The following is a 27,977-nucleotide window of genomic DNA, read 5'->3' as shown; positions in this document are numbered from 1 at the left end:
ATAAAAAAAAAAAATCACCAACGACCTCCTCATTTCAGCTGACTCTGGACACATCAACATCCTAATTTTTCTCGACCTGTCTGCTGCATTCGATACAGTCTGCCACACTACTCTTCTGGACCGCATGTCTGACTACCTCAGCGTCACCGGCACAGCTCTCTCCTGGCTCCAGTCATATCTCTCAAACAGGAAACAGTTCATCAGCATCAACAACTCCAGATTCCGCCCTGCCCCAGTCAACCAAGGAGTACCTCAAGGTTCTGTCCTTGGCCCCCACCTTTTCATAATTTATATGCTTCCCCTTGGCCAGATCATCCTCCAACATGGCCTCAACTTCCACTGCTACGCTGACGAAACTCTATGTCTACATCAAACCCTCCACACAACTCCCTCCCCATGTTGAACTGCCTCCACGACCTCAAAACCTGGCTGTCATCAAACTCTCTCAAACTCAACAGCAACAAAACAGAGCTCATGGTTGTGACTTCCATGGTTGTGACTGCTCAGGAAGGTAGGGGATCTAGTCCTCACCATCGATGGCTGCTCCATTCTCCCCTCCTCAGAAGTCCGCAACCTAGGTGTCATTCTGGACTCCACACACTCATTTATCCCCCATATCAAATCTGTCACTAAATCAGCCTTTTTTAACCTCAAGAACATCTCAAGACTCCGGCCCTCACTTATAGACTCTGTGGCTGAGACCCTCATCCACGCCTTCATCACCTCCCGTTTGGACTATTGTAATGGAGTCCTATCCGGGGTGACCCACAAAGCCCTGGATAGGCTCCAGTACGTTCAGAACTCTGCCGCCAGGGTTCTCACCCGCACCAAACCCTGGCAGCACATCACCCTTTGGAACTCCCCATGGACATCCGAAATGCTAACTCTCTCGCCCACTTTAAAAACCTGATGAAAACCCACCTCTTCACCCAGGCATATGGTCTCTGATGCTCCTTAGAATCCTATTCATTCTGTTTGTTCTATTTTGTTTTGTTCTGTTGTTGTTCTGTTCTGTTTGCTCTGTTCTGTTTTTGACATTTGTTTCTTAGTTTAGGTCACCGTTATCCTCTCCCCTCCCCCTTTTATTGTAAAGCGCCTTGGGTATGTGAAAGGCGCTATATAAGTTCAATCCATTATTATTATTAATGCCTATTTCTTCTTTCTGATAGAGAAGACCAACCCACCTTATCATACGGGATGCTAATCATAGTACTATTTCAGCTGTCACCTTAGTCAATAATGATTTAATAACTGTACTAGATAATAGAAAACACTGTGCTGCCCTCTTTGTTGATCTAAAGCATTTGACACAGTTGACCATCATCTGCTCTTGCAAAAACTAGGTAATATTGGCTTGTGACTGGTTCCATGACTATTTGTATGGGAGGCGTCAGTGTGTGAAAACGGGTGTTAAAACTGGGGGATGCACAGTTTTTTCAGATAACAAAGGGTGTACCACAAGGTTAAATTTTGGGCCCAGTCCTATTTATATAAACGATATAGTCTCTACATTGAATGGCTGTCAAGCCCATTTGTATACGGGTGAAACTATAAATCTATTGTATTGCTGACTCTGTTCAGCTAGCAATGTATAACCTCCAACATTCCACTGACACTCAGGAAGCTTAAACTGGTGCTGAATGCTAGTAAAATAAAATGTATGCTATTTTCTAGATCCAGAAACATAGATTATAATTGCTCACCACGTATATATATCCACTCTAAATGGATCCACTATTGAGAGAGTAAATATCTTGATGAAAAATGTACTTTTAAATACCTCCTAGCCTATCTCAATAGCAAGCTGAGACAAAAGAGTGGGTTCTTTTACAGAAACAAATCAAGCTTCCCTATGATTTGCAGAAAGAAGATTGTTGAAGCAGTCTTTATGTCAGTTTTGGATTATGGTGATGTAATTTATAGAAACACTGCCTTGTCCATTCTTTTACCCCTAGACACCGTCTATCACTCTGCTCTTAGCTATAACTGGTGATAGTTACGGCACTCATCACTGCATCCTGTATGATGAGGTGGGTTGGTCTCCTCTATCAGAGAGGCAAAACAGGCCTTGGTATCCATTTATCTTTAAGGCCATTGATGGAAAATTGCTACCATATATCACAATGATGCTAGAATGGAATTGTGGACCTTATACGACCCGCTCAAATGATTGGCTTTACACTTAAGGTGCCACAAGTTCAGTCTGAACTTGGTAAGTCTGCCTTTTGTTTTGATGCACCAGATTCCTGCCTGGAATGATCTTCAACTCACACTAAAAGTCAATACTCCTCTATCATATGGACCATTTAAAAACATGATCACAAACCTCCCTACCTCAGTATGTAACTGTTTTAAATTTAAGAACATGATCACAAACCTCCCTACCTCTGTATGTAACTGTTTTTAATTTAAAACATGATCACAAACCTCCCTACCTCAGTTTTTATTTAATTTGATCTCTGTTTTTACTCTTTCTACCTGTGTTTTTGTCCTATTCATGCAAATGTATTTTTTTCTTTTATATGTACTTGAACCGTTTGAACTGTTTGACATTGCAAATGAGGGTAAAACCCTCAATGTTCATTTCGAGAACCAATAAAGGTTTCAATCAAAGAGGAGATGGCTTTTCCAGTCAGGGACGACAGCTCCACCATCACCCAGATTGAGGGGAACGGTTTGTTCAAGTTAATGTTATTCATTAAGGAATGACTGTAATGTGGTCTTACGGTGGTAGTACGGGGGACGGAAGGTGCGATCAGCCACGCCCCAGCGGGGAGGGAAGATGACAAAGTCAGCGATGGCCACTCCAGGACGAGTAGACTTGGCAGTCAGCACAGTGAAGATGGAGGGATCCTGAAGGTAGAGGATAGGTCAGTGTGTGTACGTATGTGTGTGTCTCTGTGAGTTTAGTAGAAAGCTATCCGGCTGCAAGCTAGCCTAGCTCAGCACAAATGAATGGAAGCGGATATGGACCATGCTAAGCTAGGCTAGCTTGCGGATAACTTTCTCCTGAACGCATACAGTAGAAAGGCAATTGGTATCTATCTTCTTGTCTGACTTGTCTGATGGAATACATTTTAGAGTTTCAGGGTCACAGAGGATGGAGTAAGGTCAAAAGAAAAATTATGTTTGGAGTGCACCTCTGTACTTTCCAGCATGAAAGGCAGCAGTGCTAGCAATCGAGCCGAATCAAAAGTGCTCCTTATTTGCTACATTGTGTGTGTGTGTGTGTGTGTGTGTGTGTGTGTGTGTGTGTGTGTGTGTGTGTGTGTGTGTGTGTGTGTGTGTGAGTGCGCGTGTGTGCGTGCACGTGCGTGTGTGCGTGTGCATGTCTGTGCGTGTGTTTGTGTGTCTAAGCCTGGCACGCCGCTCACCGCATGGTCGAAGGCCACCACGTTGATGACCATGAAGTTCTCCAGGTTGTATTTGTACGGCGTGTAGTTACCATGCCAGGCCACCACGTTGAAGGGAGAGAAGTCCTACACAATCACACAGAACCACACAAAACCACACACAACCAACACAGAACCACACACAACCACACAGAACCACACACAACCAACACAGAACCACACAGAACCACACACAACCAACACAGAACCACACACAACCAACACAGAACCACACACAGCACCACACAGAACCACACACAACCACAGCGGATCAGAAGAGCGCGCAGAGCAGAAAAAACACACACACAAAAGACATTTCAAATTGAGCCACTCTGGGAGAAGAAAAAAAGAAAAAAGAAACAATAAATAAATGTCTTTGTAATCTTAAATTCACATACAGGGTACTTTACAGCACGAGGGAGAAAAAAATAGATAATACTGAGGCTTAATTGTAAAAGAGAGTTTGCTCTTTCTTTCTTTCACTCCCTCCTCCCTCATGCCACATTTTCTTTGTGATACCAGACTCCAGGTATTACAAGGTAATTGGTTTTACAATCAAACTTTCCCCAACTTTGGCTGAGGCGGGGGGAGGGGGGGGGGGGGGGGGGGTTACAGTGGGTGAGTAGAGATATTTCTGTCTTGATTGTTAAAAATACAGCAATTTTATATAGCTTCTCTGTTCTGATAATGTCCCTGTGGAAAATGCATTCAAAGGCAGCTCTAAAATCGATATAGTTCATTACAACTCGAGCTGCCTTCGGAATGACCCCTGTGCACCTTGCGCACACCGGTGTGCACGCACACACACCCACACACACACACACACACACACACACGCATGCACACACTACCACACACCTCACACATATCCAAAAGTACAATCACACAATAAGAGACTAATATACACTCACAATGAAAGCTTACTCTTTCTCTCTCACTCACACATACAGACACTTACACACAGTGGGACGAATTCACAAAGGGATTGTCGGCTTTTTCTGATGCAATGCCTGTGCAAATAGCCCCAAAACACACCTTGCTATTCACAAAGGGTGAAATACTGTGCTAACTGCGTTGGCATCAGCATTGCGTCTCTGTGCGTCGGTGCTATTTGCGGGTATTTAAATGAGGTAATATAGGCGGAACATGTGCCCCTTTCTATGCAAATGAGCCTCATTGCTAAAACACTCCAATTCACAAAGATCGGCGCTAATTGCCACGTGCAGTTAAAGTGACGCTATTTACGTCTTCAGAGATTTGGTGGTAACTGAGCTAATTTATAAAGGGGTGACATTGCCAGCATCTCAGGTCACCATGGCAGCAGTAATTGTTGCCAGGCTAAGGCATCGTAATGCCAGGCGTGCTCGTGAAAGAATATTTCGAAGGAGGATATCACTATTTGATTTAAGCGAGACCGAAATCATCCGGAGACACAGGTTGCCAGCTCAAGCAATTGGATGATATTGAGCCAGCCACCCAGAGATCCCATGCAATCTTATTTATTATTTAAATATTGTTATTTAACGTTGTCGGCTTCCCCAATGTTGTCGGCGCTATTGACTGCATTCACGTTCCAATTGTACCACCAAGCGAAAACAAACATGTTTTTAGAAATAGGAAGCCATTTTTGGGAACAGCAGTCAATACGGAATGATGCAAGACATGGATGACAATCCCTGGTTACTGGGAAGGAAAGTCGTTTTGGGACTTCCAGTTTGAGATGTTCGGGTAGGCGGCCATTGAAAAGAGCTCCCGGTCAAAGAACATCGAAAAAGGAAGTAAAAAATTCTAAAACAATATAAAAAGTGACAATTCAACGATAAAAGAGAAAGGGAAAGATGGACATGAGATCAAACGAAAGAAAAAAGACCCCAGAAGAAATACAAACACTGGAGAAAAGTTATCGACACGAGGGAGTGGCGCTGAAGGTAAACCAAGCTACTGTAGCATGACGGCAGAAATGCCCACCTGGGCTGAGGAGCTACTAGCTAACATACAGACTAGCATGCAAGCCATCGCAATAGCTAGCCAAGCTAACACGCAGAACATCCAGAACAATATCGACAGACTCAGAGAAGAATTAAAGAAGGGTCAGGACGAGCTCAGAGAAGAAATAAATAAGAGACTCGAGACAATTGATGGAAAACTACAGAAACAAGAGAAAGACATAAAGATGTTAGAAGAAAGGACGGCTGAGACGGAGGAATGGAATACAGAAATACAAGGAATTTTGATGGCGACGCTCGAACAACAAAACAAGATGAGAGAAAAACTAACGGACTTAAAGGGGAGGTCAAGGAGAAATAATATATGAATATGGGGACTGAGAGAAGGGATAGAAGGAGACTCGATGACCAAATATGTAGACAACCTAATTCAAAAAGAATTAGTAATGTCAGACCTCGCCAAGATAGAGATTCAAAGGGCGCACAGGGCCCAGGCGCCGAAGCCACAGATGAACAGACCACCGAGAGCAGTTATAGTTAATTTCTTGAAATTCAAAACATTCTCAGAGCAGCCTGGCAGACAAAGATGGAGGTGGAGGGGCAGAGGATAACCTTCGACCATGACTATTCAACAGAGGTGACTGTAAAACGTCGGAGCTATGTTGACACAATTCAATCAATAATTATGTTGTAATTAAATAAATAATGTCATAATTAAATGTATAAATGTATGTAGATTAGATTAAAATGTATTATCATCATACAGCACAAGTACAGTACAACAAAAAGAGGTTTGGTATCCAACCAGAGTGCAAATGTAGCAGTAAACTGCAACAGTAATATACAATGTACAGGTGATTAAACTGGGTACAAAATATACAAATTAGTACTACTGAGTATATGTACAGTAAGCATGTGTACATGCTATTATACAGAGCTAAGGTAAATGTAAATAATTAAATACATACTTATTATGTTGCATTGTTTCATGTTTCATTTTCCTAATAATGTGATTATATTTCTTTTTCATGACAACAGGCTTTTTATTTTCAAATTACATGTTTTAGAATTTTGTGATGTCACTATTCCGAATGACAACAGTTCAGATTGGTTCTTTTTGGTCAGACCCGCAAAGACAAGAGGAACGGAGATCTCTTCCGTGTGTAGATGTGCAGTACACCGATAAGGTACACAGAGGATGGCTGCCATGGAATATTTTATAATGTTGTCATGAAAATGGGTGTTGGTGTTGGTCAGATTAAGTTAAAATACAAAGGGAGAATATCATGATACACTATGGAAAGTTCCTTTCTATCCAATCAAACTATGACTAAAGGTCTGCAGCTGAGCTCTGCCGTTACTGTTATGCTAGCATGGAGACACTGGTATGTATATAGCTCTTTTATCCAAAGTGCTTCACAACTTATGCCTCACAATCACACACCGACGGCGGAGATGACCATGCAAGGTGCCGACCTGTTCATCGGGAGCAGTTAGGGGGTTAAGTGTCTTGCTCAAGGACACTTCGACACGCTGCCGAGGGGAGCGGGACTCGAACCGGGAACCTGAGCCGCTGTCGCCCCGGACACAGAGTGGCAAATCTAAACCAGCCACGAGTGAATCATTGCTGCTAAATGTGAAGGTGAGTGTAATTCTGTTCACTACTATCCCAGTGTCAGCTCATAACATTAACTACAGTAGCTTGCTAATGCTAATGTTTGTAAGGTAATTAGTCCAAAAAAAATAACTGTCTGGCTACCGTTTTTATCAGCTCATCAAGTGATTAGTAACTTACCGTTACTACTTGTAGACCTGTCTGTCTTGGCCTGATTCTACTACGAGGAAGCTAACTAGCTATGAGTGTAGTGTGATAGTAGTGTGTGTGTGTGTGTGTGTGTGTGTGTGTGCGTGTGTGTGTGTGTGCATGTGTTTGTGTGACCTCAGTCAGTTCATGCTGAAATAAAACCTGTTGTTATCATGAAAGATAAATAAATAAATAAATATGAGCACATATATTTTATATTATTGATATTATGGAAACAGCCATGACATAATAATATAACATAATAACGAGTTGATATTGTGTAATTATTTCAAAATTATTAAATTATTTACAATTGTATTTACAAATCTAGATAGATTTCTACATTTAATTATGTAATTATCTTTTTCTTTTTTCTTTTTTAGATATAATTATTGATTTAATTGTGGCACTTTTGGTCCTTCATACACACACACACACACACACACACATATAAAACACAAACATATTGGCCCATTCAAGCAAATAATAAGTTAATTTGAGCAATTTCAGCGCTCTCCAGGGGAAGAAAACAGCAGGACAAGAAGGCAGCAGCCTCTTCCTTGAGATGAGCCCCAACCCCCCCTCCTCAGCCAAACGAGTGTTATGGAGGGAAACTGGGGAGAGGGGAAGGAAAGAAACGAGTGTTATGGAGGGAAAGTGGGGAGAGTGGAAGGCAGGAAGCCAAACGAGTGTTATGGAGGGGAAGAGGGGAGAGGGGAAGGCAGGAAGCCAAACGAGTGTTATGGAGGGGGAGAGGGGAAGGCAGGAAGCCAAACGAGTGTTATGGAGGCAAAGTGGGGAGAGGGGAAGGCAGGAAGCCAAACAAGTGTTATGGAGGAGGAGAGGGGAAGGCAGGAAGCTAGTGTTATGGAGGGAAAGTGAGGAGAGGGGAAGGCAGGAAGCTAGTGTTATGGAGGGAAAGTGGGGAGAGGGGAAGGCAGGAAGCTAGTGTTATGGAGGGAAAGTGGGGAGAGGGGAAGGCAGGAAGCGAGTGTTATGGAGGGAGAGTGGTAGGGCTGACCCCTATCAGTCGATTAGTCGACTAATCGGTCGAAAGGAGCCGTAGTCGACTGGCCAACCTCTTAGTCGAATAAAAAAATAAATATATATATTTTTTTTTTATCATTCTTTCCAAAAGACAAGAGGCCTAGAAGCGTGGCTAACGCTAATGGCACGCATACCAGAGGCTAACTGCCTACAAAAACAGGCACAGAGGCACTGAAAGAGGATTTCACCCATCTAATGAACACACTAGACTAGACAAATATCAAGATGTATCCATCAGTGGACCAATTGCATGCTTTTGCAGAGGACAAGAAGCCTTCAGTCGACTCCTTCAGACATTAAGCACCCCCCACAGCCCAAATGGAATGATAAAAAAAATTAAAATAAAAAAAATTATAATATTATACGTTTTTTTTTTCTTTTTAGTCGACCAATAGCCGACTAACGGCAAATTTTGGCCAATCCTAGTCGACCATCCAAATCCTTAGTCGGGGGCAGCCCTAGAAAGTGGGGAGAGGGAAAGGCAGTTTGTTGTATCAGGGAAAGACTCCATCCAGCCCTTGTATTTTCTATGATGCATAATGACAGTGCACTCTGGAGCGGTTTCCACGGTTACCCCCTGGTCCCCTGCAGCCCCCCCCCCCCCCCCCCCCCCCCGCCTCCTCGCTGTCTCGGTTAAAAACCCTCCTGTCAGGCGTTACGTGTCGATCCAATTACGCGCCCGACAGGACGTTTCAAGGGAGGAAATTGTTCCGTGAGTGAAATATGCTGAAATTAACGCTTAACTCGGGAAAGGTTTTCCCTTCTCCGAAAAGACACGCTGTCTGTAACTCCAGGACGCGTTAACTAATTATGAGTGATTAGGACCCGTAAGGGAGCTGAGGCAGAAGCCCGCTGAATGATTTCATATTTAATCATCGGGTGCCTTGTGGCTAATAAGCCTGGCCCGGGCCGTTCCCACTGCAACAAGTGTTATGGAAGGAAGCCAAACGAATGTTAAGGAAGGAAGCCAAACGAGTGTTATGGAAGGAAGCCAAACGAGTGTTATGGAAGGAAGCCAAACAAGTGTTATGTAAGGAAGCCAAATGAGTGTTATGGAAGGAAGACCAACAAGTGTTATGGAAGGAAGACAAACAAGTGTTATGGAAGGAAGCCAAACGAGTGTTATGGAATGAAGACAAACAAGTGTTATGGAAGGAAGACAAACAAGTGTTATGGAAGGAAGCCAAACGAGTGTTATGGAAGGAAGCCAAACGAGTGTTATGGAATGAAGCCAAAAGAGTGTTATGGAAGGAAGCCAAATGAGTGTTATGCAGGGAAAGGAAGTAAGCCAAATGAGTGTTATGGAATGAAGCCAAAAGAGTGTTATGGAAGGAAGCCAAATGAGTGTTATGGAAGGAAGACAAATGAGTGTTATGCAGGGAAAGGAAGGAAGCCAAACAAGTGTTATGGAATGAAGCCAAAAGAGTGATATGGAAGGAAGCCAAATGAGTGTTATGGAAGGAAGCCAAATGAGTGTTATGCAGGGAAAGGAAGGAAGCCAAATGAGTGTTGTGCAGGGAAAGGAAGGAAGCCAAACAATTGTTATGCGGGGAAAGGAAGGAAGCCAAATGAGTGTTATGGAAGGAAGCCAAATTTTGATTTGATTTTGATTTGATTAAAGTTTATTTCAAATATGCAACATAACAAACAAACATCAAGTACATGTATAGCCTTAAGCCGTTCAAATAATGAATGTATATATACATTTTATTTTTTTTAAATAACAAAGAACAAACAAAAAAGTCAAACTCAATTATTTTTGTTGTTTCATCAAATCATTTACATAATTTTAAAAGCAGTGGGAAGAAGCATACACTTATTTAATCCCACCTGTTACAAAGGATCAGATTAAACCGAATATATATATTTATTTATTGATTGATATATATTGCATAATATTTGTATATCGTTTGATATCCCTTGTATATTCCTTGTACATATACACGGAATATCCCTTTAGCCTAGTACAGCGGTCCACAGGCGCCAAGGCCATGCCTCCAAAGTCAGGTTCAAAGTCACCGCCGGGGACATGCCTGGACATGAACGGTATTGCGCAAGGATATGAGACAGGAATAAAGCTGGTACTAGTTTATTCACGTAAGCGTATAAATACGGCGCAGGTGAATACAGAAGCACTTAGTCAGAACACTTAGTAACTAAAGTTGAAGCCTCACCCACGATACGACGTGCGGTGAAGTATGGCCTGTTTGGCCCCAAATAGAGCATTGAGACCGCGTGCGAATTAATAACTGAATTGTCACAGTTTAACGCTGTACCGTCGAGTGCGACATATTCTATTAAGTCAGTAATAGTCTATTTGTGTATAGTGTATCGTGCGGCTAAAGTTCTACAGTGACCAGCATCACCAACGTTTTCCTCGTATCAGCTAGAGTGCTTATCCAGGCTGGGCTGCTTATCATGGCGCTTTCACCCGAGGAGCCCTAGACGAGGACCGTGTGGACATGTACACTGGATTATCTACCCGACGACTGCATAGCCCTTTTCGGCTGGATTATATTTGCTTTTGGTCCTGTAATTAATGGAGCGGAGAATCGCCGACGCCCACAAGTGTGTGGGATTTACCCTGTGAGGAGCCACGTCGAGTCTGCCCCTCAGAAGCCTGAGGCAGGCTAGCTTTCTTCCATGTGGAGCTACATGCTACGGAGAACAGCTGTATTCGTCTGTGGATCAAGATCTTATTGCACCGTCTCCTGTACTCGGAGTCTCTTTATCATCGTTGACCCAGACTCTACTACCGACAGATCCTCTACCCTTGCTGGCTTACAACCGGGGGGACCCTTCCAGTATCTCCCGCTATATTACTAGTGTACCATAGATATAATTCCCTAAGATTCAGGTTGTATGATTACCTCCTGCGTAATATGAGAATGGACATTCGTTATTGATTTGCCTACGCACATTCCTTTGCCTTATAAGCGCATTCAAAGTGAAGTAAAGTAAAGTATATTATGTACCTTTTGCTGCAATAAATACTTAAATACAACTTTGTGTAGAACCGATTCATTGTGGGGAAGTGTTCATCATTAGATACCTGTGTACTGTATGGCCAGTAGGAATGTACATAAAGACGGTAGTGGTTTAATGATACCATACTTATCAATACAGTCAGGGAATTGTACCCCTCAGTTACACCACCCCTATTCACTCATCAGAACATACTATATTACTAGATTACTAGACTTATATTGAAAAAATTTACTTAGTTAACAATAATCTTTTTAATAATACCTTATTAATATTTGCCAAAACTGTATGTTACCCTGTATAGTTCCTCTAGCCATTTTTTATACATATATACAACTATATACCAACATATGCACATATATACATTTATATATACATACATACGCATACCTACTGCCAGTTATCAAACCCCTTCTTCATCTCTGTACCTCTGGACAACCATTTGACTGTATTTTATTTTAAACTGTTTTATGTTTTTTGACATTGCTTTAACTCCACAATCAGACCGTTCCATAATTTTACTCCGCAAATTGAAATACAAAGACTCTTTATGGTCGTTCGAAAACTATCTTTTGAAATGAAATGTTCCCCATAAATTGTAACCCCCATCTTGCACGTTGAACAATCTTTGAATATTTCCTGGGACTTTATTATTTTTTTGCTTTGTACATTATTTGTGCAGTTTGATACATTACAATATCAGTACATTTTAGGGCAGCTGGGTGGCGCAGCGGTCTAAGCACCTGTCACCAACGCGTGATACACCGGTATCGAATCCGGCTGTCAGCGTTGCCTCCGGCTTGGGCCGGCCGTCATACTGACTCAATTGGCAGAGTCAGCGGGAGGGGAGTCGATGGGTGGTAATCTGGTCGTTGTAAACAGGTCGATGGGTGGTAATCTGGTCGTTGTAAACAGCGACTCCTACAGGTCGGTCAGGGCGCCTGCACAGCAAGGACAGGAGATGTCGAGGGTAGTCTGAGCCTCCCACACGTTACACCTCGCCAATGAGAGTCCGCGCTGGCAGGTGAAAAGAAGTGGCTGGCTGACTCCGCATGTATCGGAGGGGACATGCGATAGATTCTTCAACCCTCCCTACGACTGACCAGTGGGGGGCACATGCGAGCAACGATCAAGACAGGGGAGGGGGGAATTGGCACGACTAAATTGGGATGGGAGAAAAAACTGAAAAAGAAGGAGAAAAAGTGGATACAAAAAAATATATCAGTACATTTTAATAATTTTGACTGTAAGAAAAGTGAATGAGTGTTCCAGATATCCAACCTTATGAATGATGCGCACAGCTCTTTTCTGTAGGATGGTTAATGGGTGTAATGAGCATTTATAATTAAGTTAAATATGGTGAAACTAGTGAACAGTAGAGAATGTGAAGTGATTTGTGATCCAGGACCTTTGCTTTGTTTATTACTGAAATGCTCCTTGCCAATTTGGTTTGAATATGTTTGATATGAGATTTCCAATAATTTTTTTCGTCAATCGTGACACCAAGACATTTTATTTCAGACACTCTTTCAATTTCCACACCATCTATTTTTATCTGTACACATATATCTTTCCTACAATTTCCAAACAGCATTATTTTGGTCTTAGATTAATTTAATGACAATTTGTTGAAATCAAACCATATTTTAAGTTTAAACATTTCCTGCGTAATGTCCTCCTGCAGTTTATTTAAATTATCCCCAGAACGGGCGGACGGGTAATAATAATAATAATAATAATTTAGGACCTGCTCCGAGGTCATCAATTGGCACACATGCGATGCATGCATGCAATTCGTATCTGCGATTAACCCATCCCGTCGTCCTTCCCCCCCCAAGGGCAGCCGAGAGCAGACAGGCGTCAACGTGAGCCGCGCCAGGGGACCAATCCAAGTGCTCCTGTCCGTCTTCGTCAAGGACGCCACAGCGTTAGCGATCTTGTTGTTGTGCATGTTTTTCCATTGGGTTTATCTTATCGGGGGGGAAACCCTTGCGAGCACGGGGAGAACATGCAAACTCCACACAGAAAGGCCTGGGAGATACCCCACCTGGGTAACTGGCATCATGGAAACCTGGTCCCCAAGCGGGATTCGAACCCTGGACCTTCTTGCTGTGAGGCGACAGTGTTAACCACTACACCACCGTGCAGCGGACTAAGCGTCTGTCTACCACCACAGAGACAGTGGGATCGAATCCAGCTGTGGTGCTTCCGGGTTGGCCGACCGTCCATACTAACACAATTGGCAGTGTTAGAGGGTGGGAAACCCGGCGAGGGTGGGTCCTGGTCGTTGTAAGCAGTGACTCCTACAGTTCGGTCGGGGCGCCTGCACAGCAAGGGAAGGATCTAAGAGAGGTAGTGTGACCTTCCACACGTTACACTCTCCCAGTGAGAGTCCGCGCTGCCAGGTGAAAAGAAGCGGTGGGCTGGGTACACATGTGTCAGAGGAAGCATGTGATAGTCTCCGCCCTCCCGGACCGACGGTAGGGGGTAGTGTGCGCAACGACCAGGAAGGGGATTGGGAATTGGCATAACGACAAACATTTGGATGGGAGAAAAATGGAAAAAAAGAAGGAGGAAAAAGATAATAAAAAAGAAAATTATCCCCAGAACAGAAAATATTTGTGTCATCGGCAAACAAAACTAATTTCAGTAACTTGGACACTTTACATATGTCGTTGATATACAGTATGAATAATTTTGGGCCCAACACTGACCCCTCGGGGACACCACAAGCAATGTCCAAACACATTGAAGAGCAATTACCCAGTTTCACATACTGTTGTCTCTTATTTAGATAACTTTTGATCCAGTCTAGTACTACTCCCCTGATGCCATACTTTTCCAATTTGTTAATTAATATATCATGGTTGATTGTGTCAAATGCTTTTTTTAAATCAATAAATACTCCAATTGCATATTGTTTTTTGTCTATGGCATTTGTGATTTCCTCTATTGTTTCTATTATTGCCAGTGACGTTGATCTGTTTGCTCTGAACCCATATTGGCTATGAGAGAGTAGTTGATGCTTATCTGTTGTTAAAACGTTTTTCGAGTACTTTGGAGAATTGTGGGAGTAAAGAGACAGGTTTGTGAAGTGGTGTTTGCTCCCAGTTTTATACAGTGGTATGACTTTAGCTGTTTTCATTTCATCTGGAAATGAACCAGTTTGAAATGATAAATTGCAAATGAGTGTTATGCAGGGAAGGAAGGAAGCCAAATGAGTGTTATGCAGGGAAGGAAGGAAGCCAAATGAGTGTTATGCAGAGAAGGAAGGAAGCCAAATGAGTGTTATGGAAGGAAGCCAAATGAGTGTTATGCAGGGAAAGGAAGAAAGACAAATTAATGTTACGCAGGGAAAGGAAGGAAGCCAAATTAGTGTTATGGAGGGAAAGGAGGGAAACCAAACAAGTGTTGACTTGACGGTGAGACTGATGTACACAGAGGCACAGGCTGAAGGACCGGCATATCACCTGTTGGCAGGCGAAGAGCTTCCCCTGGTACTTGTTGACGACGGTGAAGCCTGTGGCCACCGCTCGGTCCTCGTACCACGCCACCGGGCACAGGAAGTCCCGGGGATTGGCCAGGCCATTGGCTCCTGCGGACAGATGGGTGGACGAGAAGCTCAGAGGAAGTAGGTGGGTCTTCTAACCAAGCTTAAAGGGGAACTATCTTATAAATGGCCTTTTCCAGTGTTTAGCATTGTTTCCTAGCTATGTGGACTTATATTAATAGGATCTATGTCTCTAATTCTCATTTTGGCGCATTCTTCCAATTCTCATCTCACAATATTGTCCCTCACTCAAGTGAGTCATCTGAAATTTAGCGTACCTTTGACGTAAAAAGTTTCTCATCTGCATAATAACGCCCGCCCCCTCTATGTTTGCTGCCAGCTGTCAGCGACCACAGCTGAACACACCAAGTGTGTGTGCGCCAAGAAAGTGCAAGCACCGTGTGTGTGTGCGTGTGTGCGTGTGTGTGCGTGTGTGCGTGTGTGCGTGTGTGCGTGTGTGTGTGTGTGTGTGTGTGCGTGTGTGCGCGTGTGTGTGTGTGTTAGACGGAGTAAGAGAGCAATCTTATTCTTCCTGTCATTTGTCATTCTCTATACCCAAAATCGTATGGCATGGGTACCTGCTTCGGTGTCATCCCTTTGTGGATTGTATTGTATTCGAAAACGTATGCTTGAGCCATATTTGTTTGTGTATTAGGTTAACTTTTGACGTTAGTAGAGTAGTTTGGGCGGAGCTACAGGTGGGGGTCTGTCACTCAAATCGCATTCCGAATATGGGCGGAGCCCAGCCTCAAAACAGCTTAAAATCTAGAAGTAGAACAATGCTGTTTTAGAGTACTTGATTAGAAATACAAAACAATGCATTTTTTTTCTTTTAAACCTTACAGATGTGTTCCATAGACTCACAGGAATTGTGTAAAATTGCCCAAATAGTGAAAGAAACAGTAAGATAGTTCCCCTTTAAGACTCTCTATAATTATAACAATATCCAACTGAGAGAGAGAGAGCGATAAGTGAGAGAGAGAGAGAGAGAGAGAGAGAGAGAGAGAGAGAGAGAGAGAGAGATGGAGAGAGAGACAGAGAGAGAGACAGATCTGAGGGTGGGAGAGAGGGGGAGAGAGACGGAGAGAGAGAGACGGGCGAGGCTTGATGAAGACCCAGTCATGTTGAAAATCTAGTTTTGAATAAATAGAGATGTAGTGGAGCAGAGGGTGCTGGTTCTATAGAGATGTACTGGAGCAGAGGGTGCTGGTTCTATAGAGATGTACTGGAGCAGAGGGTGCTGGTTCTATAGAGATGTACTGGAGCAGAGGGTGCTGGTTCTATAGAGATGTACTGGAGCAGAGGGTGCTGGTTCTATAGAGATGTACTGGAGCAGAGGGTGCTGGTTCTATAGAGATGTACTGGAGCAGAGGGTGCTGGTTCTATAGAGATGTACTGGAGCAGGGGGTGCTGGTTCTATAGAGATGTGCTGGAGCAGAGGGTGCTGGTTCTATAGAGATGTAGTGGAGCAGAGGGTGCTGGTTCTATAGAGATGTACTGGAGCAGAGGGTGCTGGTTCTATAGAGATGTACTGGAGCAGAGGGTGCTGGTTCTATAGAGATGTAGTGGAGCAGAGGCTGCTGGTTCTATAGAGATGTGCTGGAGCAGAGGGTGCTGGTTCTATAGAGATGTACTGGAGCAGAGGGTGCTGGTTCTATAGAGATGTAGTGGAGCAGAGGGTGGTGGTTCTATAGAGATGTACTGGAGCAGAGGGTGCTGGTTCTATAGAGATGTAGTGGAGCAGAGGCTGCTGGTTCTATAGAGATGTACTGGAGCAGAGGGTGCTGGTTCTATAGAGATGTAGTGGAGCAGAGGGTGCTGGTTCTAGATGTGCTGGAGCAGAGGGTGCTGGTTCTATAGAGATGTGCTGGAGCAGAGGGTGCTGGCTCTATAGAGATGTGCTGGAGCAGAGGGTGCTGGTTCTATAGAGATGTACTGGAGCAGAGGGTGCTGGTTCTATAGAGATGTACTGGAGCAGAGGGTGCTGGTTCTATAGAGATGTAGTGGAGCAGAGGGTGCTGGTTCTATAGAGATGTACTGGAGCAGAGGGTGCTGGTTCTATAGAGATGTAGTGGAGCAGAGGCTGCTGGTTCTATAGAGATGTACTGGAGCAGAGGGTGCTGGTTCTATAGAGATGTAGTGGAGCAGAGGGTGCTGGTTCTAGATGTGCTGGAGCAGAGGGTGCTGGTTCTATGCTTCTTCTTGGACTGATCGTCATAACAACCTGCCACTGAGGGGATAATGGAGGGACATGATGTGCACCACAGTGGGGCTGGAATAGTGATAGTCACTGGTAGAGTGAATATGAAGGTAGAGTTAATATGAAAGTAGAGTGAATATGAAGGTAGAGTGAATATGAAGGTAGAGTGAATATGAAGGTAGAGTGAATATGAAGGTAGAGTGAATATGAAGGTAGAGTGAATATGAAGGTAGAGTGAATATGAAGGTAGAGTGAATATGAAGGTATAGAGTGAATATGAAGGTAGAGTGAATATGAAGGTAGAGTGAATATGAAGGTAGAGTGAATATGAAGGTAGAGTGAATATGAAGGTATAGTGAATATAAAGGTAGAGTGAATATGAAGGTAGAGTGAATATGAAGGTATAGTGAATATGAAGGTAGAGTGAATATGAAGGTAGAGTGAATATGAAGGTAGAGTGAATATGAAGGTATAGTGAATATGAAGGTAGAGTGAATATGAAGGTAGAGTGAATATGAAGGTAGAGTGCATATGAAGGTATAGTGAATATGAAGGTAGAGTGAATATGAAGGTATAGTGAATATAAAGGTAGAGTGAATATGAAGGTATAGTAAATATGAAGGTAGAGTGAATATGAAGGTAGAGTGAATATGAAGGTAGAGTGAATATGAAGGTAGAGTGAATATGAAGGTATAGTGAATATGAAGGTATAGTGAATATGAAGGTAGAGTGAATATGAAGGTATAGTGAATATGAAGGTATAGTGAATATGAAGGTAGAGTGAATATGAAGGTAGAGTGAATATGAAGGTAGAGTGAATATGAAGGTATAGTGAATATGAAGGTAGAGTGAATATGAAGGTATAGTGAATATGAAGGTAGAGTGAATATGAAGGTATAGAGTGAATATGAAGGTATAGAGTGAATATGAAGGTATAGTAAATATGAAGGTAGAGTGAATATGAAGGTATAGTAAATATGAAGGTAGAGTGAATATGAAGGTAGAGTGAATATGAAGGTATAGTGAATATGAAGGTAGAGTGAATATGAAGGTATAGTGAACATGAAGGTATGGATATATATATATATATATGCAGTAAAATAAATATCTAGATATATATACGTATATACAGCATTATTGTACATGCTATCATACAGAGTTATATGGGTTATCTGCAGGTGTATAAGTAGGTATATAGAAGGATTATATGCAGGGGAATATTCTCACTGTCTGAGTCTGAGCAAAATGTCAGTCATTAGTACATAGTATTAAATATTATGTATTATATTTCCTCCCTTCTCTGGCTGGCAGCCAGATAAAGTGTTCACAGCTTCTGGGCGGGACCAACGTGGGAGTATAAAGAACGAGCCAATCATAGAAGTTGTTTTTAATCGATTCCATTTGGATTTGGATTGATGGGGGGTGGGGGCAATCAAACCTTCAAATCCGAGCGTTAATAGCATGTCACTGAACTGCCACCTAATCGGTGTAGTTGTTCAAGGCTGCCTGTGTGGTCTTTATAAATATACTTTCTCTGGATTAGAGGATCAAGGGGGGAACTATTATGAAAACAGTCGGCCATACCAGGGATCAGTGTGGAGTTAGGGGACAGACATTCTATTGACTATGATAGCATGTACAATAGTGCTGTATATACCGTATATATATTTAGATATTTATATTTACCGCATATATATATATATCCATATCTGTCTGAATATACCTGCATACAATCCCTCTATATACCTACTTATACACCTGCATATAACCCATATAACTCTGTATGATAGCATGTACAATAATGCTGTATATACTATATATATATTTATATTTACCGCATATATATATATACATATCTGTCTGAATATACCTGCATATAATCCTTCTATATACCTACTTATACACCTGCAGATAACCCATATAACTCTATATGATAGCATGTATAATAAGGCTGTATATACCATATATACAGTATATATATTTATTCTTACCATACAAGTATATATATCTATCCATATCTGTCATTACATACGTGCATATAATCCTTCTAACATATCTGTAGACATTGTATCTACATCTGTACATATCCCTTACCTACTCTTACTAGCTACACTGCTGGCCAGTATGACTTACTACCATAGTGTCTTTATACTTGCATCACTGTACATTTTAATACTACAACTCTGTACATATATCTGATTAGCAATATACTCAGTAGTACTAATTTATATATATATATATATATATATATATATATATATATATATATATATATATATATATATATATATATTTTATACCAAGTTTAACCACCTGTACATTGTATATTACTATTGCACTTTACTGTTACATTTGAACTCTGTTTGTATGCCAAACTTCTTTTCGTTGTACTGTACTTGTACCGTACTTTATTGCTAATACATTTCGATCGAATCTAATCGAATCTAATCTAATCTAAAATTTTAAGGGGACATGCATTGCTATTCCTTTCACTATTTGGGCAACTTTACACAATTCCTGTGAGTCTATGGAACACATCTGTAAAGTTTTTTTCAAAAACATTCATTGTTTTATATTTTTAATCAATTACTCAAAAGCAAAATGTTCCAAGCTGTGTTGGCCTGGCTCCGCCCATAAGCGCTTTGAGTGACAGTCGCCCACAGTCTGCGACTGGCACAGAGAGAGAGGTAGAAAGGTTGAGGGGGATACTAATAAATGTTGCCGCAGGGGGGCATAATTCCACGGGACAATGCATTGGTAACTTGTTTCAAATGACAATATATACCGCTGTGAATATTATTGCACGGATCGGAATATGGGTGTGCGCGTGGGAGTCAAAGATATTATGACAGTGATATCCCAGGGAGAAGCCCCACACCAGCCCTGCGCGCACACACATTTACACACTCCTGCGCGCGGTCCCTCTCTCTCTCTCTCTCTCTCTCTCTCTCTCTCTCTCTCTCTCTCTCTCTCTCTCTCTCTCTCTCTCTACCAGGGAGAAGCCCCACACCAGCCCCGCACGGACACACATTTACACACTCCTGTGCGTGGTCCCTCTCTCTCTCTCTCTCTCTCTCTCTACCAGGGAGAAGACCCTCCACGCACGCCGGTCAGGTTGTGTGTAAAATGCGTGTGTGTTTGTGTTTCACCGGCGCCGGTCAGGTTGTGTGTGTGTAAATGCGTGTGTTTGTGTTTCCCCGCGCGCCGGTCAGGTTGTGTGTGTGTAAATGCACGTGTGTTTGTTTCCCCGACAGAAGCTCTTGTCCCTCTCTATCTCTCTCTCCCTCTCTCTCCCTCTTTATCTCTCTCTCTCCCTCTCTCTCGCTCGCTCGTTCTCTGCCTCTCTCTGTCAAAACTCGCTTGAGGAAGTGCAGGTATTTCCACTCGCATGGTTGCGCTACAACCATAGAGGGGGCGTTAGTTATGCAGATCAGTGCCTTATTCACGTCAGCAAAACAGTCAAATCAGAATGACCTAATTCACTGGTGGAGGAGATTGTCTCAACTGAATTAGAGCAATCCGCCAAAATGGTAATTAGAGACACAGACCCATTGATACTAACCCCCCATTGCTATAAAACAATGCTAAACACTGAAAAAGGCCATTTATAAGACATTCCATAAACCCTTACCCTAACCAGCCAATATCGCCACAATGTTTTCCTTTTCTTATTTTCATCACTTGTGGGGACATTAAGGCCCCCATACGGATACTACTGTAAAACACACATACATACAGACGCACACACCTATGGGTCCCAGGTCAGGGAGCTCAAAGTGGCATCCATACACCTCCAGTATGTATCCTCTGGTCTCTCCAAACACATCCACACTGAAGCGCATCCCTTGCTGGAACACAGAGGAGAGAACAGAATGGTGACCGACAGGGACACTGACAGTTACACTGTTACACAATCATAGATCACGCTATTATGACACACTTTTGTTACACTATCCATAGATCACGCTGTTATAACACACTTAATGTTACACTATGTTACACTAATGTTACACTATCCATAGACCACGCTATTATGACATACTTAATCTTACACTATCCATAGATCACGCTATTATGACACACTTAATCTTACACTATCCATAGATCACGCTATTATGACACACTTAATGTTACACTATCCATAGATCACGCTATTATGACACACTTAATGTTACACTATGTTACACTAATGTTACACTATCCATAGACCACGCTATTATGACACACTTAATGTTACACTATCCATAGATCACGCTATTATCACACTTAATGTTACACTATGTTACACTAATGTTACACTATCCATAGATCACGCTATTATGACACACTTAATGTTACACTATCCACAGATCACGCTGTTATGACACACTTTTGTTACACTATGTTACACTAATGTTACACTATCCAATATCCATAGATCACGCTATTATGACACAATTAATCTTACACTATCCATAGATCATGCTATTATGACACACTTAATGTTACACTATCCATAGATCACGCTATTATGACACACTTAATGTTGCACTATCCATAGATCAAGCTATGACACTTAGTTTTTCACAATTGCTTAATTAAACACATTTCCTGATAGACTACCTCACTTTCTCAAAACCCTAAACACAAATCTCAAAACTCACACACAAAATGCTAAATCCTACACTTCTCTTGCAAAAGCACACGTTGCCCTCAAAACAGTGTTAACTCTTCACTAAATCGTCTTTTCTTTTCCAATGTTGTCCTTTTTTACAATGTTTCACAATAGCCTATACTCTATTGACCACTCTTGGTGTATAATATTGTCACATTGTCTGTTTCAGATTTTTTTTTCTTTTTTTAATTCTATTTCTTTTTTGGGCTTTCTGCATTTTTCACCCATCCCAATTTAGTCGTTATGCCAATTCCCTTCCTGGTCGCGCACTGTCAGCCTGGGGAGGGTGTAGAACTACCATATGCCTCCTCCGATACATGTGGAGTCGCCAGCCGCTTCTTTTTACCTGACAGCCAGGAGTTTCACTGGGGGAACGTAATGCGTGCGGAGGTTCACGCTATTTCCCCCAGATCCCCTCTCTGCTGAACAGGCGCCCCGGCCGACCAGTAGGAGTCGCAGTTCACAACGACCAGGACACATACCCCACTAGCTTCCCACCCGCTAACACTGCCAATTGTGTTAGTAGGGACAACTGACCAAGCCGGAGGTACCGCTGACAGCTGGATTCGAACCCAGAGTCTCTGCAGTAGTAGGCGAGTGCTTAGTTTCAGAGATTTCTTGACCTAGATGCAGAAGCAGACCTGCATGAATTTATATTAATTTACAGTTTCTATTGCATAAACACTAAAATCAAAAGTATTACACAATTATCAAAACCTTACACTCAACCTTACCACACATATGAGCCAATTGGTTAAACACAGCCATTAGGTGCACAAACAGATGATTGCTTAATTGTAGACACACCAATCAGGTTTAAGCACTATAAAAATGCAGCAGGTGAGTTCACCTGTCTTCAACCAAAATGGAAGTACACAGAGAATGTGCAAATATACAATACAGTAAATTCACCAAACACTACACAAGACCAATGATATAGACAATGTCAACATGGAGAATCACAACAAAACATGCCCCAGTTTCCCATCAATTCTCTGGCCAGATCCAGCTAGGTGAAGATATAATTTTGTCAATATATTTTCTGTACTCTCTATTTTGTTTTTTGTTTTACTGTAATTGTAACCTGTACTGGATACAGTATTTTATGTTTATCTGATATTTTCTGAGCTTATAGTGTTATGCACACTACTAGCAAAAAACTGGGACATGTTTTGTTGTGATTCTCCATGTTGACATGTTCATTGATTTGGGTATATGGAGAAAAATAAATAATATTTCAGTCTGCAGTATTGGTCTTGTGTAGTGGTTGGTGAATGTATTGTATATTTGTATTGTTTTGTATTGTGTTTTTACAAGAGTGTTTAATTTAGCAAAGGATCTGAGGTGTTCTGCTAATTGTGTGTGTGGTTGTGCTAATTGTGTGTAGTGTTTTGAAACATCGGGCCCTGCTTTCAAAATCATGCTTAAGCAATCGAAAAGAACTGTATGAAGTGGGGTTCAACCTTGTAAAAAGAAGGCGCCGGGGGGGCGGAAATGTAATCGGCTAGCATGCTATCACTGAAGTCCCTGGCCAGCGCGGAGGCAACATAACAATGTGTGCTGCCATCAACCACTACGGCGTCCTCCATCACCATGCCACCCTTGGCCCCTATAACACTGCCCTCCTCATAGCATTCCTGGACACACTTTACAACATCGTAAGGTGGCACGGTGGTGTAGTGGTTGACACTGTCGCCTCACAGCAAGAAGGTCCAGGGTTCGATTCCCGCTTGGGGACCAGGTTTCCGCGTTGCCAGTTACCCAGGTGGGGTATCTCCCAGGCCTTTCTGTGTGTAGTTTGCATGTTCTCCCCATGCTCGCAAGGGTTTCCCCTCCCGATAAGATAAACCCAATGGAAAAACATGCACAACAACAGATCGCTAACGCTGTCGCGTCCTTGACGAAGACGGGCAGGAGCACTTGAATTGGTCCCCGGGGCGCGGCCACACGCTGACGCCCCTATCTGCTCCCGGCTGCCCTTGGGGGGAAGGACGACGAGATGGGTCAAGTGCAGAGACTCAATCGCATTAGGCAACACAAGAAATTGTTTCTCTGCCTGGAGATGGAAGGTGTACGAGACACGCAGACACGGATCCCACTGCCGCAAGCCATGGAGGACGCATGTGGTGATGTGACTGCTGAGGCCTGTCGAGGCTTCATGCGCCATTGTAGGCGATTCTTCACCCACTGCTTGGTCAGGGAGAACATGTGGATGAGGTCCTGTGGTCAGGCAGGGACCGAAGGCAGGATGCAGCCTAGTTGTTTTGTTTTGTTTATTGCCTATTTTCTGTTATCTCTTTCATTTCATCCTGTTTTCATCCTGTTGGCTGTGATTTACAGTAGACTGCACATTTTGGATACAAATACTGTAAAATATTGTGTGTTGTTTTCTATTTGAGTATACGTAAAAACATTATATGGTAATATTCTACATCCAACAGGTGAAAGTGTAACACTGAACATGCAAAGGCATAATTCTACTGATAAAGCATTCATATAGTGTTTTCCATTCTGCACACCAGTGTTCAATGAGTGCTTAGAATGTCTACTCATATGATGTGTTTGTCATTTGAAAATAAAATACCATTTAGTGAAGAGTCTTTAGGCGAGTGAGTCAGAGAGAAGCATTTAGTCGTCCTTCTACCGTCGGGGTAGGAGCTGTTATGGCTGTTTCCCTTCAGCTCAGCGCAGGTCCTTTGTGCGTGTGGAACACTGATTTGAGGGGAAAGTGTGCTTTTGTGTGAGTTTTGAGATTTGTGTTTAGGGTTTTGAGAAAGTGAGGTAGTCTCACACATCAGGAAATGTGTTTAAGCAATTGTGAAAAACTGTAATGTTACACTATCCATAGACCACACTATTATGACACACTAAGGGGCGAATTCACAAAGCGGCACTAATAGCACCCTTAACTGCACGTGATTAGTGTGCGCTATCTGCTCTGTCTTTGCAACCTATATACTAAAGATATTGTGCGGATGATATACTAGCGAAAACACGCCCATAGGTGTGCAATTTGCTCCTGATTTGCTCCAGCACAGTTGGCTCGTGGAGCAGTTTGCACCTGGCAGTGCTGTTGGCAGATATCAAGAAGGGGGGGAAATAAACCCGAAATGAGGCATAGACATAACAGTATTTTTCACCTTTTGTATTTCATTTATTTCGTATTGTATTTCGTTTATTTCGTAATGTATTTCGTTTATTTCGTAATGTATAGAGCTTGCTTAATTTGAATTTTCATGACACATTGCATCCTTTGTTTTTGTCACTATCTTTCGTCATTCCATTTGTTTGTCATGTCATCCCCAAATAAATCATTTTGAGCAGACCTGTCCATGGTGCTGAATCTTTAGACTGAAGTTAGGCACTGTGCCAGTTTAAAAGTGTCTCATTTAGGAATATTTTTTGAGAGTGAAAGTTGTATTTAATGTTTAGCTAAGAGAATATAGGCTCAGTGGCCTCGTGGGTAGAGTGTCCGCCCTGAGTTCGGGAGGCTGGGAGTTCAAGCCCCGGCCGAGTCATACCAAAGATTATTTAAAAATGGTACCCATAGCTTCCATGCTTGACACTCAGCATCAAGGGTTGGTTTGGGGGGAAGTCCTTGCGACATACTAGCGTCATGTCCAAGGGGTCTACTTGTACATCAAGCTGCCTCACGCTAAGGAAACAGGAGATAGGCTCCTGCCCCATGTGCCGTTACGGCTCGAGAACCATTGGTTCTCAAAGGCAACTTCTTCTTCTAAGAGAATATAACCTGCATTATCATATACTCCAGAATAAACTTTTATTGACCGTGTTTCCAGCGTCTACTCCTCATGGACCTGACGAAATGTTATAAATTAAAAGTTTATTCTGGAGCATATGAGTGTGCGGGTTCTATTGTCTTTATTGTGATTATTACCTATCCCAACACCCAAAGGAGTGATGTGCTTTGGGGGGATTATATAGCATTGCCCCACCACTATGATCCAGGCATCTAAGCCGGCTTTTTAAGATGCCAAATGTGAGCTCGATCACACCGTGCGTTCTGATGTGAGCCCGATTGTACGCCGCCTCTCCAACGTTGGCAGGATTACGCACGGGAGTCATCAGCCATAGCATGGAGTTGGTAGCCACCGTCACCTATACAAAAGCACATACTCTTCCCCCACACATTGGCAATGAATATTACAGCACAAACGTTTGTGTCATCCATGTCTTGCATCATTCCGTATAGACTGCTGTTCCTAAAAATGTAGCTGTCTTGCACAGACCCAGGGAATTTGGCAACCACATTCGTTATTATATTACTGGCGTTGCACACCTGTGTTGATTGAATACGTTTGCTTCCTATTTCTAAAAACATGTTCGTTTTCGCTTGGTGGTACAATTGGAACGTGCGTGCAGTCAATAATAATAATAATAATAATAAACGTTATTTAAATATAATCCTTTCATACAAGGATTGCAGTTCAAAGTGCTTTACATAATTAAGACATAATAAAACAAGCAGCAAGGGCAATGCATAACCCAAATAAAAATTGCAGCATTATGCAAAATCTAAATATCGTTACAAAATCAATCAATCAATAGCGCCGACAACATTGGGGAAGCCGACAACGTTAAATAACAATATTTAAATAATAAATAAGATTGCATGGGATCTCTGGGTGGCTGGCTCAATATCATCCTTGATTTCATCAAGTAGATCAAGAATTGCTTGAGCTGGAAACCTGTGTATCCGGATGATTTCGGTTTCGCCTAAATCAAAAAGTTAAATCCTCCTTAGAAATATTCTTTCACGAGCACGCCTGGCATTACGATGCCTTCGCCTGGCAACAATTACTGCTGCCATGATCACCTGAGACGCTGGCAATGACACCCCTTTATAAATTAGCTCAGTTACCACCAAATCCCTGAGGACGGCCTGAAGGGCGTCACGGTGGCATAGTGGTAACACTGTCGCCTCACAGCAAGAAGGTCCAGGGTTCGATTCCCGCTTGGGGACCAGGTTTTCGCGATGCCAGGTACCCAGGTGGGGTATCTCCCAGGCCCTTCTGTGTAGAGTTTGCATGTTCTCTCCGTGCTCGCAAAGGTCCCCCCCCCCCTCCCCGATAAGAGAAACCCAATTGTGTGTGTGGTTGTGCTAATTGTGTGTAGTGTTTTGAAACATCGGGCCCTGCTTTCAAAATCATGCTTAAGCAATCGAAAAGAACTGTATGAAGTGGGGTTCAACCTTGTAAAAAGAAGGCGCCGGGGCAGAAATGTAATCGGCTAGCATGCTATCACTGAAGTCCCTGGCCAGCGCGGAGGCAACATAACAATGTGTGCTGCCATCAACCACTACGGCGTCCTCCATCACCATGCCACCCTTGGCCCCTATAACACTGCCCTCCTCATAGCATTCCTGGACACACTTTACAACATCGTAAGGTGGCACGGTGGTGTAGTGGTTGACACTGTCGCCTCACAGCAAGAAGGTCCAGGGTTCGATTCCCGCTTGGGGACCAGGTTTCCGCGTTGCCAGTTACCCAGGTGGGGTATCTCCCAGGCCTTTCTGTGTGTAGTTTGCATGTTCTCCCCGTGCTCGCAAGGGTTTCCCCTCCCGATAAGATAAACCCAATGGAAAAACATGCACAACAACAGATCGCTAACGCTGTCGCGTCCGTGACGAAGACGGGCAGGAGCACTTGGATGGTCCCCGGGCGTGGCTCACGCCACAGCCCTCATCTGCTCCCGGCTGCCCTTGGGGGGAAGGACGACGGGATGGGTTAATTGTGTGTGTTAAAAACTAACCACTGTGTGTGCCGCTAAAACATTGAGTGTCGTTGCATGCCGAATAAAGACCTCTGCGACAGGTCCTACATTATTATTATTATTATAAGACGTAAATAGCGTCACTTTAACTGCGCGTGGCAATTAGCGCCGATCTTTGTGAATTGGAGTGTTTTGCGATGCAGCTCATTTGCATAGAAAGGTTAAGGGGCACATGTTCTGCCCATATTACCTCATTTAAATACCGCAAATAGCACCGACACACCGAGACGCAATGCTGATGACAATGCAGTTACCACCGCATTTCATCCGTTGCGCTTCCTTTGTGAATAGCAAACTGTGTTTCAGAGCTATTTGCACAGCCATAGCGTCAGAAAAGCCACGCAATCCCTTTGTGAATTCGCCCCTTAATGTTACACTATCCATAGATTACGCTATTATGACACACTTCTCTCTATTTCCTCTCTAGTGTTACTGTGAACTTACAAACGGAAGAAATAATGGATCTAATGAAAGAATGAATGAACTAATTAATGAATGGACAAACAAATAAATACATAAATAAATGAATCAATAATAATAATTTAATTAATTAATGTATAAATAAATGAACAGACCTAGGAGTGTATGTCAGTCAGGAAAGAGGAG

At 42.7% G+C, this 27,977-nt stretch overlaps 1 protein-coding gene across 1 annotated transcript in view; it reads right to left on the bottom strand.

Moving 5' to 3' along the window:
- hgd (homogentisate 1,2-dioxygenase) overlaps positions 1-27,977 on the bottom strand; it is a gene marked incomplete at its 5' end in the record, with an annotated part of 61,633 nt that overhangs the window by 14,658 nt on the left and 18,998 nt on the right. Inside the window, 3 exons of the mRNA XM_084326118.1 lie at positions 2,727-2,853; positions 3,375-3,479; positions 14,645-14,769. Of these exons, the coding sequence (XP_084182244.1) occupies positions 2,727-2,853; positions 3,375-3,479; positions 14,645-14,769 (357 nt within the window). The remainder of the gene's footprint in view (positions 1-2,726; positions 2,854-3,374; positions 3,480-14,644; positions 14,770-27,977) is intronic.

This window comes from Notolepis coatsorum, assembly GCF_963971535.1.
Source record: "Notolepis coatsorum genome assembly, chromosome: 12".
NCBI classification, from domain to species: Eukaryota; Metazoa; Chordata; class Actinopteri; order Aulopiformes; family Paralepididae; genus Notolepis; species Notolepis coatsorum.
This window is presented reverse-complemented; position numbering and strand designations above follow the sequence as displayed.